Source organism: Mustelus asterias, chromosome 2, assembly GCF_964213995.1.
Source record: "Mustelus asterias chromosome 2, sMusAst1.hap1.1, whole genome shotgun sequence".
NCBI lineage: Eukaryota > Metazoa > Chordata > Chondrichthyes > Carcharhiniformes > Triakidae > Mustelus > Mustelus asterias.
Window position 1 is genome coordinate 132,908,018 of NC_135802.1, and position 12,440 is coordinate 132,920,457.

The 12,440-nt window shown below is 40.9% G+C and overlaps 1 protein-coding gene across 3 annotated transcripts in view; it reads right to left on the reverse strand.

Moving 5' to 3' along the window:
- The window catches only part of nup153 (nucleoporin 153), a 61,753-nt gene that overhangs the window by 7,808 nt on the left and 41,505 nt on the right, over positions 1–12,440 (reverse strand). For 2 of the 3 annotated variants that reach the window (XM_078241860.1, XM_078241867.1), the window contains exon 19: positions 3,110–3,478. In XM_078241860.1, coding sequence (XP_078097986.1) covers positions 3,110–3,478 — 369 coding nt within the window. The remainder of the gene's footprint in view (positions 1–3,109; positions 3,479–12,440) is intronic. The other variant, XM_078241874.1, reaches the window with a different exon arrangement.

Below are 12,440 nucleotides of genomic sequence, written 5' to 3' on the forward strand. Positions count from 1 at the left end.
CTCCTTCTAAACTCGAGAACACAAGACAAATTTGTTCAGCCTATCATAGGGCAACCCTCTCATCCCAGACACCAATTTAGTGAACCTTCACTGTACCACCTCCAATGCAAGTACATCCTTTCTTAAATGTAGAGTCCAACACTGCACATACTACTCCAGATATGTTTTCACCAAAACCCCGAACAGTTGTAAGACGACTTTTTAATATATATATTTTTTTAACTCCAATCCCATTTGCCTCCCTAACTAGTTGCTTCAGCTGCATGCGAATTGTGTGCCTTCCACAAGCACATCCAGTCTCTTCTTTGAACATCAAAACTTGCAAGTTTCACATCTTTAAAAAAAAATTTTGTTTCTCTATTCTTACGACCGAAGTGAATTACTTCACATTTTCCAATATTAGGCTCCATCTTGTTGCTCACTTACTTAACCTGTCTAGATCCCTTTGCAGCCTCTGTGTCCTCCCCAAAGCTTACCTTCTCACCTAGCTTGGTGTTATAAGCAAACTTTGATACCCCACACTGTCTTCTCTCTCCCCCTTTTTCTGAAAAGTGATACAACATGGCCAACTTCCAAACTAATGGGAATGTTTCCGAATATAAGGAATTTTGGAAAGTCATAGCCAGCACATTCACCATCTCTGTAACTAACTCTTTTAGAACCTTGTAGGTCATCAGGTCTCAGGAATGTCAGATTTTAGTCACACAAGTTTCTCCAATACATTTACTCTACCAATATTATTTTCCTTTATTTTCTCACCCTGTTTAGCCCTTAGATTACCATCTATTTCAGGTATGCAACTTGTGTCTTCTATTGTGAAGACAGACACTAAATATCTGCCCATAATAATTTTGCTCTCTCTGCTTCTAAGGGACCAAAATTTACTTTAGTTACTCTCTTCCTTTTTCTATACTTATCAAAGTGCGCACAATCTACTTTTTCGTTTCTGGCTAATTTACTCATTTTATATTTTGCCGTTTGGGAGTGTTTAATGGTTTCTAAACATTCTTAATCTTGAGAATTGCTGTTTTGCAACATTGCAAGCCTCATCTTTTAATCTAATACTATCCTTAACTTACCGAGTGAGCCAGAGATAGGTCTTTCTTGCTTGAGTTTTTGTCATTCGATGGAATGCACTTTTGTCAATGATTTTGAATTGTTTCTTTAAATGTTTCCCACTGCCCATTTACCTTCATACTGTTTATTCTATTTACCCAATCAATCTTAGCCAGTTGCCCCCTCACACCTACGTAACTGGCTTTAAGTTTAAAATTCTTGTCTACGACTGGAGTTTGTCATTTTCAAACTTAACACTGACTTCAGTGGTATTTTGGTTGCTATTTCCCAGTGGATATTTTACTTTGAAATAATTAATTAACCCTTCTTCAATACAGAGTGCAAGATCTAGGATAGCTTTATTTCTAATAAATCTCCAGTTGGTTTCACGACATATTACTTCAAGAAATTGCCACAAAAACATTCTAGAAACACATCTTCTTGCCAATTTGATTAGCCTTCATATGGACTGGGACATCTTTCACAATTATTACATTTCCTTTGTTGCACGTTCCATTAATTTCTTGTTTAATGATCCGCCAAATGGCATAACTACTGCTAGAGGGTCTATAAATTACTACCATCAGTGTTTTCTGACTCTTCCTATTCTTAATTTCCACCATACTGATTCTACTTCACGATCTTCTAAAGCCAGAGCCTGTCGTCACCAATTTCCTGATATCATCCTTCACTATCGGGGTTACCTCTCTTCCACTGCCATTTTGTCTGCCTTGCCAAAATTGTGTACACCCTGGAATATTTATTTCTCAACCTGGATCAACTTGTAACCATATCTCTGTAATAGTGATTAGATCTAAATCATATACTTCTCTGTGTCACTAGATCATCTATCTCATTGCAGATGCCTTGTACATTCAGATAAAGATACTTTAATTTCATTTATTTTTTTATTTCTATTCCCTGGAAAACCTTGTTCCTTAATTTTTGTTTGATTTTTTTCCCCTCAATCTGTTTGTCTTTATTCCCATTTCTATGCTGCACTGCTGCATTGACCCTTCTCTTTGGATTTCTAAATCTCCCCTCATCTGAATTCTCCTGTTTAAAGCCCCTGCCCACTGCCCTAGGTATACGATTGCCAGGTCATTAGTCCCACCCTGGTTCAAGTAGAGCCTATCCCAAGGGACTAGCTCACTCTTTCCCAAGTACTAAGGTCAGTGTCCCACAAATTGCAACCTCTTCTTTTCACCATGCTTTGAGCCATATTATGTAACTAACAAATAGATTTCAATTTTCCAAAGTTTGGATACAAACCAGCTTTCCCTCTAGCTAGTGGGTACTCAACTACTGCCAGCTTTTGTGTTGGACACTCATGGAGACTGGCATGAAACATCTGCTTCAACAATTAGGATTGTTCCAGGTGCAAATAAATTCTATATAGCAGGTAGCTGAAAGATAATGCTACCTTGTCAATTTTTAATTCTTAGAAGGAACAGTGTGGCAATTCTGAATTACATTTGGAGTTTCGATTTTCTTTCTTTTAATAAATCTGGAATTGCAAACTAGTCTCAGTAATAGTGACCATGAAACCCTCGGCAATTGTCGTTATTGTCCCTTTAGGGAGGAAATCTGGTTTGGCCTACATGTGACTCCTGATCCACAGCAATGTGGCTGACTCTTAACTGCCCTCTGAAATAGCTGAACAAACCAAGGGCAATGAGAGACACGCAACCAATACTGGCCTTGCCAATGATACCCACATAGCATGAAATAACATGCACTTCAACCCTGCAAACCTACTCTATCATTCTATCTTAAAAGGGGAGCGGAGGAAGAGTGCGACATAAAAAAAATCCAGAGACACTATTTCTCTGTGAAAAAACAAAATAAAAAGGTAAACTGGCCTTGTAGGTATGCACAATATTGTGTAAATGTCCTTCAAAAAAAAAAGCAAACCTAGCATAATGCCTTTCAGTTTTTTAAAAATTGGATTGGCTTTATTGTTCAACTGCCTTTATATAAAACAAAAACAATCTTCATGTTGCCCACTACGTTCCTGCATTCTTACAAATCTCTTCATGATGGGAGGATTTACCTGTTGAACTGGATGTTGTGGTTGAAGCTCCAAATGTAAACACAGAAGATGTAGCAGTGTTATTGCTGGGTGCTGAGCCAAATGAGAATGGTACAACGGGGGCCCCTGCACTCAATGTACTGGCAGATGATTTAATGTCCTGTGTGCCAAACAAAAATGGCTTGGTTGCAGCAACAGTTGATTCAGAACTGCTTCCAAGATTTGCACTGCTCATAGTGGTGCTAGCCTGTCCAAATAAAAACGGTGGGTTTGTTGAGAGTGCAGAATTACCAAATATGGTGGAAGGTGTGGAACTCCCAGCATTTGCTGCAGCAGATGTGGAAGAACTGTTGCCAAATAAGCTGAAAGCTGGTTTTGTAGCTCCTTGTTCTACAGCATGAAGGGGAAAGAAGTAAAATTAAGATTAAATTTTTAAAACCATTGCAACTATTTCTACACAATTGCTGCTAAGCTGCTTATACTATTTGAATGCATCAAAATGCACATGATGCAGCGAGAGGTTATCAGAACAGAAACACCCTCAAAGTGTATACAGAAAGAACATTTTGTAAATGTACTTAAGCGCACCGAATGTTTAAACAGGAAACATGGTCACCTTGGGCTGTAAAAGATTGAAGTATTTTCTGCAGGATCTCAAGGTGCAAATACATATCAGTTACATTTACAAACCTTTAATGTTAAAGCCAGATAAACAAGGATTTAAAAAAAAATTAAAACGATGAAAAGAAATATGCTGTTAAATCCAGTTAAGAACTTAAGTCAAAAACTGAATGAAGAATTGACGAAGTTTAATTTGACTCAATAATACTCTGCCACCAGTCAGCAAAGGAAACTCTTCATGCTACAGACTACTGGAGAACCTACAGATTGGATGTGAAAAGAAACAGTACAGACACTTGGGAGTGATTTTTCGGCCTTGCTGCATCTGGTGCAAATCGCACCGATCCCAGAAAATTGCACGCGGGCCTAAAAACAGGTTTCACTCCTGGCAAACAGTTTTCAATCATCCTGGTCCCTTTCTACAGGCACAAACTGGATTGCACCCAGAAAGGGACCTGTGCCAGTCCTGGCACATTGGCAGTACCAGTTGGGCAGTGCCAGTGCAATTGCAACAAAGTGGGGCCTATCACTAGGGGCAGGGGGTGTCAGCGGCGATATGTCAGGGGTCATGAAGGGGGGACCCATTGCAAGGGCACCAATGCCAGTGATCCGTGTCGGGAGGGGGAGGAGAAACATCCTGCTGATATTCCCATATCCCCCAGTGCTCTGAAATTGGGGCGTCATCTCAAAACGGCACTCACTGGCAACTTTAGGCCCTGCCTGATCCTCCCAGGACGGGCACGCAACTCACTGCGTTCCCAAAAATGACCAAGTGTGGGATGATTGCAGTCTGGTCCATGCCAGACAGACCAGCGCGGATCGCTTCAGTTTTCTTACCGTTGTGGCACTTTGCCAGTCATTCTTTGGGGAAATTGCGACCACTATGTACTTTCTCATATACAAAAGATTTTAAGAAAGCCCTCAAGAAGAAACAAAGTTCATAACTGTTGCCTGTCAGATGGGCTAAGTAAAATGCTTAGAGCAAGAAAAATAAAAAGATACCACAAAAGGACAATAGACTAGACAAGTGAAGAGGGTGCCTAGTAGATTACTTCTCCTACATTATGTTAACTCAACATTATAATTACTCAGCTCTTTGGAGGCTTTGCCCTGCCTGTTTGATGCTGTAACTGCAAAGCTGAAAAAGAGAACTCTTTTTATGAAGAGTTTCCATCTCACTGATACAACTTCAGGCCATACCACATCTAACCTGCTCTGAAAACTCTACTCATATTTTGACAGCAACTAAGACAATCTATAACAAACTAAAACGAGCAAGAACATTCTAAATAAAACAACTCTCAACATTACAGCAAAATCTCAATTCGCCCCATGGTCTAATGTTAATGGATCCTTTAAAAAAATTCCAAGGTACCAATCTGCACCTTTGTCAAAATCTAACCAGCTCTTTCTTGGCCCATACCTTGAGTTCTAAGCTTTTTTGAAATTCATTATTTCTTGAGAAATAGAGTAAAACAGGGCCAAAAACATAGTGGCAGGGGTAATAAAAAGTAAACGGACACGGGGTTTAGTAAGTAGCTACAGGGTGGTATGGAGGTGAAACATGCACAAGGCCATAAGACATAGGAGCAGAAGCAGGCATTTGGTTCATAGAGTCTGCTCCGTCATTCAATGAGATCATGACTGATCAGGGATGTAAACTCCACTTTCCCACCTTATACCCATTACCCTTGATTCCGTTACTAATTAACAATCTATCTCAGCCTTGAACGTGCTTAATGACCCAGTCTCTACAGTAAAGAATTCCACAGATTCACGACAGAAGAAATTCCTCCTCATCTCAGTCTTAAATAATATGACATTATGCCCTCTGGTCCTAGACTCTCCCACAAGGAAAAATCATCTATCAGCATCTACCCTGTCAAGCTCCCTAAGAATCCTATGTGTCTCAGTAAGGTAGCCTCTCATCCTTCTAACCTCCAAAGAGTACAGGCTCACCTATCCAACCTCTCCTCTTGAGAATCCCTCCATACTCAGGATTCAGAGAAGTGAACCTTCTCTGGACTGCCTCCAATGCCAGTATACCTTTCCTTAAAAAGGGGGGCCAAAATTGTTCAGTATTCCAGGTGTGGTCCAACTAGCGCCCTGTATAGTTTTAGCAAGACTTCCCTATTTTTATTCTCCGTCCCTTTGAAATAAAGGGCAACATTTCATTTGCCTTCCCTATTACCTGCTGTACTTGCACGCTAGTTTTTTGTGATTTATGTATGAAGACTCCTAAATCCCTCTGTGCTGCAGCTTTTTGCAGTCTTTCTCCATTTAAATAATATTCAGTTTCTTTACCAAAGTGCATAACTTCACACCTTCCCATATTATATTTCATCTGCTGAGTTTCTGCCCACTCACCTAACCTGTCCATATTCCTCTGTAGACTCTGGCCGGAATTTTACTGTCTCACCTGCCACAGGAATCAGAGCTGGCGAGGGACGGACCATGAAAAGGTCTACTAACCTCAGGCGGGATTTTACTGTTTTGGAACGAGCAACACTGTAAAATCCCACTCTCTATGTCATCCTCATCATTTACCTTCCCACCTTCAACCGCAAATTTGGCAACAGTACATTCACTTCCTTTTTTCAGATCATTTATATTGTAAATAGTATCCTAGCACCGATCCCTGTGGCACTCCACTAGTTACAGGTTGTCATCCTGAAAATACCCCTCTCTGTCCAGTTAGCCAATCCTTTATCCATGCTAATATACTACCCCGCAACATCATGGGTTCTTATCTATTTTAGTTGCCTTTTGTGCAGTATCTTATTGAGTGCTTTTTGGAAATCCAAGTATATTCACCCACAGGTTCCCTTTATCTTTTCTGTTTGTTACCACCTCAAGAATTCTAATTAACTTGTTCGGCATGATTTCCCCTTCATGAACCCATGCTAACTCTGCTTGATTATATTATGTACTTCGAAATACTCTGCTCTTGCATCCTTTGTAATGGACTCTTAACATATTCCCAATGATAGATGGCATTTCATCTGTAACTATCAGGTGTATTAACTGAAATTTAGGTCAAGTGCTTAGTGCTAATATACAAAACATTATTTCTTTAATTTCAAAGCTTTCCTTTTAAAAAATTAAATTAATTTAAAGTGGGTCATGCCAATTCTGGCTAGTATAAGAGATCTCTAGAATGCTCGCATAATAATCATTCCAGACAAAACACATCTAGCAAAACAGTTATATTTCCCTTGGTTCAAAGGAACTATTCATTAAATCCAAGAATCCACCAAATCTTCCCAGTTAATAGCCAAAATTGCAGTAAACAAGAACACAAGAAATATCATAGAATCCCTAGTGCATTTGGAAGCTATTCAGCCCATCGACTCTGTACTGACTGTCTTTGATGGAAGACCTGGTTGGCTGTAGAGATTCGCATTCTAATCAGTATTCTGTAACTTGATTTTGTGTCTCCGTGCCCTGTTTGAGCGCTTCCACTCCATCTGACGAAGGAGCAGCGCTCCAAAAGCTAATGGCATTTGCTACCAAATAAACCTGTTGGACTGTAACCTGGTGTTGTTAAAACTCTTACTGTCTTTGACAGAGCATCTTACCCACGTTCATCCCTTGTCCTATCCTCATAACCCATGCATTTATCCCACTTATACCTCTAACCCACACATCTTGGGATACTAAGGGGCAATTTAGCATGGCCAATCCACCCAACCTACATGTCTTTGGACTGTAGGAGGAAACTAGAGCATCCGGAGGAAACCCATGTAGACATGGGGAGAACGAGCAAACTCCAGACAGTCATCGATGGCAGGACTCAAACCCGGGTCCTTGGCGCCGAGGGGCATCAGTATAAAATAAAATCAGGAGAACACCGTTAAGGCCCATCAAGCCAGCTCTTCCATTCAATATCATGGCTGACCTCTGGCTACAACTCCACTTTTCTTCAATTCCCTGAGACACCAGAACGCACCTATCCCAGACTTAAATGTATTCAACAATGAAGCAAACTCAACCCTCAAGGGTAGAGAATTCCAAGATTCACAAACTTCTGAGTGAAGTAATTTCAGTCCCACGCGATCTGCCCCTTATGCCAAGACCGTGCCTTTGTTTTATGTTCCCCAATCAGCAGGAACAATATCTCAGCATCTACCCTATCAAGTCCCTTCAGAATTTTGTATGCTTCAATGAGATTGCCCAGCGTTCCTCTAAACTCCAGAGAATATAGGTCCAATTGACTCTCAGCATAGGTCATCCTCTCATTCCAGGGACCAATCTAGTAAACTTTTGCAATACCATTTCTAATTCAAGTATATCCTTCCTTAAAGATGGAGACAAAAACTGCATAAATTATTCCAGATGTGACCTCACCAAAGTCTTGTAACAATTGTAGAAACGCTTCTTTATTTCTGTGCATCAATCCCCTTTGCAATGCAGGTCATTTGCCTTAATTACTTGCATCTGCATATTTACTTTCTGCATTCTATTAGCACACCCGCGTCTCTGTGAATATCAATATTGACAAGTTCCACACCTTTCACACCATATTCTGTTTTTCTATTCTATTCTTATGACCAAAGTTAATAACAATATATAATACTTCATCTGCCATCTTGTTGCCCGCTGCTCGACTTGGCTATCTCTCTTTGCAGCCTGTGTCCATACTGTGATTTACATTTCTACCTAGCTTTATGTAGTCACCAAACTTACCAGACATTGCTCTCTGTCGCTTCATCTATGTCATTAATGTAGATTATCAATGGCTGAGGTCCCAGCATTGATCCTTTAGCACTCCACTGGTTACAGCCTGCCAACTTGAAAAGTTCCTGCTCATGCCCACTTTCTACCGGCTGCCCATTAACCAATCAGCCATCCATGCTAATATATTAGCCCACATTCCATAAGCCCTTATCTTGCCTATTAATCTTTTGTGTGGTACATTTCGCAATGTTTTTTGGAAATCCAGGTGTACTACATCTACTGGTTCCTCTATATTTATCCTATTAGTTACATCCTCAAAAAACTAATAAATTTCTCAAATATAATTTTCCTGTGGTAAATCCTGTGTTGTTCTGATCATACTATGCATTCCTAGGTGCATTGTTTAGACTCTCTCATGAATAGATTTCAGCATTTTCCCACAGACTGAACTGGCCTTGGACCCCTGTTTGATCTCTCCCTCTTTTCTTGGAAAGTGTTGTACATTTGCCAATCTCCAATGGGACTGTCCCAAGATCTAAGGAACTTTGGAAATTAATGGACCAGTCATCATCTCTGCAGGTATCCCGTGCGCGGAGGGAGGAGGAAGAGAAATGGAGTAATTGACAAATATCTTGACACGATGTTGACAAGTACTTTATCAGCTCAACTTCCCTATGAGTTATTAGTCATATTAATCAATGGTAAAAAATAGCTCTAGATTTTCACACGATGATTTGAACTACGATCACATATCATTCATGAATAATCTCATGGCATCATCTATAATTTATGAAGAGCCTGAAGGCATCAGCGTTGGTTATGGGTTCATAAAGTACAATGGGGGTGTATAAAATATTCACACCATATCCACAGAAATGGTGAAAAACCCTTGCCTGAACAACTGTAAATTCTGTTTCAGCAATACAAACAGAATGTATTTAACCAGGTGGTTTCAGGAGCGCATAGATAAATTTGTAGACCAATCAGATAGATGTCAAATGAACTTTAACATGCAGGAATATGAGGTGATAATTGAAAGTTTCCTCGAGTTTCTGTTTGAGATTCATTGGAACATTTCAGTGGCTGAGGACAAGAGAGGACTGTGGGCACATTGGAGAATCAAAATGCAAAAGCAAAATTCTGCAGATGCTGGAAATCTGAAATAAGAACAGAAAATGCCAAAAACACTTAGGTCAGGCAGCATATATGGCCCTTCAGTTCAGGTGAACAAGTGTTATTGATCTGAAACATCAACACCTTTTTCTCTCCCCACATGCTGCCTCGCCTGCTTAGCGTTTGCAGTATTTTCTCTTTTTACTGGAATGGTAGCTTGAAACTTAGAAACTAGAAGCAGGATTAGGCTCCCACAAGCCTGCTCTACCATTCATTTTGATCATGGCTGATCATCAAATTCAATATCCTGATCCCCCCAGTCAAAGCAGTTGGGGATACTTTACATGAAGGCCGCTATTTGAGTGTAACTGCACTTAATTGTAGCGATTTGGCTTGAAGACAGCTGAATCAAGACTACATGTTGCAATTAGAAACTTTTTAAAATCAGCTTTGAAGGAACCTTGGATGATTAAAACCTATGTATTGATGCAATTGATTAATTATGTCTGTATAGAGAGGAGACTTTTCTTTCTGTTTTGACATTACAGTAGGAAGTGTCGTTAACATTTACTCTTCATGGCTTTGGTTCTGTGGGACTTGGGTTACGTTTTTTGCCATCCTGTATCTAAAGCAGCCTTGCCCAACCTTTTTTCCCTCAAAAGCCTGTCAGCAGCATACATGGGAAAGAAACAGCCTGTGATTGGAGGAACAGCTTCATGCAAAATTCTTCCATTCAAATTTCCTGTTTGACTAGCATTTTGGGGGCTGCATAGAGGGGCTTCAAGGGTCACACGTTGAACAATCCTGATCTAAAGGGAATATGCTATTTATTAACACTGGAATGCAAAGTCTGGAGTTCCACGGACAAGAGATGGGCATTTGTTTTTAGTGTACGTGGCTGCAGTTACAGAAGTGGGTGACATGAGATGACAGCCTAAGACAATGGAAAAGGTGAATCTGGACTATTTCTAAATAAGGGATTCTGGAATAAATACTAGTCCTGTTAGATTCAGGAATACTATTATTCATACCTTGTTAGGTCAAGCACAACAGAGGGCCCTTGTGTTAGAAATTAAGAATTCAGACCTTAAGAATTTTTAATTAGAAGGGTTTTATACCTTGAAATCCTAAAATCTTAAAACAATAAATCACTGTTTAACTTGGGAGGAGTGTTTGAAGCCTCGGACAGTGAGAGAGAAGGTAAAAATGCAGCAATTGCATCTCCTGCACTTGCATGGAAAGCTAACATGAAAAGTGGAGGTGTCACAGAGGAAATGTTCTGTTCAGAGTGCTAAGAGGAAAGGGGAGGCAAAGATGTGCTGGGTGGCAGCGTGACCCTGATGGTACAGGATGATCTGTTGGAGAGAGAGGGACTGGTGGGGTAGAAGGAAAGAACAAGATAAACCCTATAGTGGTTCTGAGGGAGGGGAAGGGATGAGTGCAAAAGAAATGGGATAGAATACCAGTTTTTTGAGTGTCTGTGAAGGTGCAATGAACTGAATAATCAAGCTGGCTTGTGAGCGCGCACAGGATGGAAAAGTTCCCAAGCCAGCGAAACCCTCTGTCTGATTAGTATGATAATGAACTACATGTTTGTCCTAAACACAACTATTTCATTGGTGAGTTTATCTTTCCATGTGATACCGAGAGTGTCATGGGCACAGGAGATAGATATTATTGAACCTTTTTACTTGCAAAGTTGCCCAGGATTCGTTGCCAGTGCTGAGAATACAGACCTTGCACTTCAGCATCTTGACCCTGTGGGTCAGTTTGTTATTTTTCCATGTCTGCTTTGTTATTTGGACAAAGTTGATGGCTACCTTTCGAACACATGCTGAGCTTCTTGTGCGGAGACAGGGCGCCTGTTACTGTAGATCCACGGTAACAGAATTTGCTGACTGCTTCTAATGGTGTACTATTGAACGTGATTACTAGTGGAGACAACACTGGACGAAAACAAACAGTTTGGTTTGGCTACAGGGTGATGTTGCATGTCAAGTGTAGTTGCATGATCCACTACCAAGTCTGCTGAAGAGGAAGCCGAGCATGTACAAAGAACAATACAGCACAGGAACAGGCCCTTCGGCCCTCCAAGCCCGTGCCGCTCCCTGGTCCAAACTAGACCATTCTTTTGTATCCCTCCATTCCCATTCCGTTCATATGGCTGTCTAGATAAGTCTTAAAATGTTCCCAGTGTGTCTGCCTCCACCACCTTGCCTGGCAGCGCATTCCAGGCCCCCACCACCCTCTGTGTAAAATATGTCCTTCTGATATCTGTGTTAAACCTCCCCCCCTTCACCTTGAACCTATGACCCCTCGTGAACATCACCACCGACCTGGGGAAAAGCTTCCCACCGTTCACCCTATCTATGCCTTTCAGAATTTTATACACCTCTATTAAGTCTCCCCTCATCCTCCATCTTTCCAGGGAGAACAACCCCAGTTTACCCAATCTCTCCTCATAACTAAGCCCCTCCATACCAGGCAACATCCTGGTAAACCTCCTCTGTACTCTCTCCAAAGCCTCCACATCCTTCTGGTAGTGTGGTGACCAGAACTGCTCGCAGTATTCCAAATGCGGCCGAACCAATGTTCTATACATCTGCAACATCAGACCCCAACTTTTATACTCTATGCCCCGTCCTATAAAGGCAAGCATGCCATATGCCTTCTTCACCACCTTCTCCACCTGTGCCGTCACCTTCAAGGATCTGTGGACTTGCACACCCAGGTCCCTCTGCGTATCTACACCCTTTATGGTTCTGCCATTTATCGTATAGCTCCTCCCTACATTATTTCTACCAAAATGCATCACTTCGCATTTATCAGGATTGAACTCCATCTGCCATTTCTTTGCCCAAATTCCAGCCTATCTATATCCTTCTGTAGCTTCTGACAATGCTCCTCACTATCTGCAAGTCCTGCCAATTTTGTGTCATCC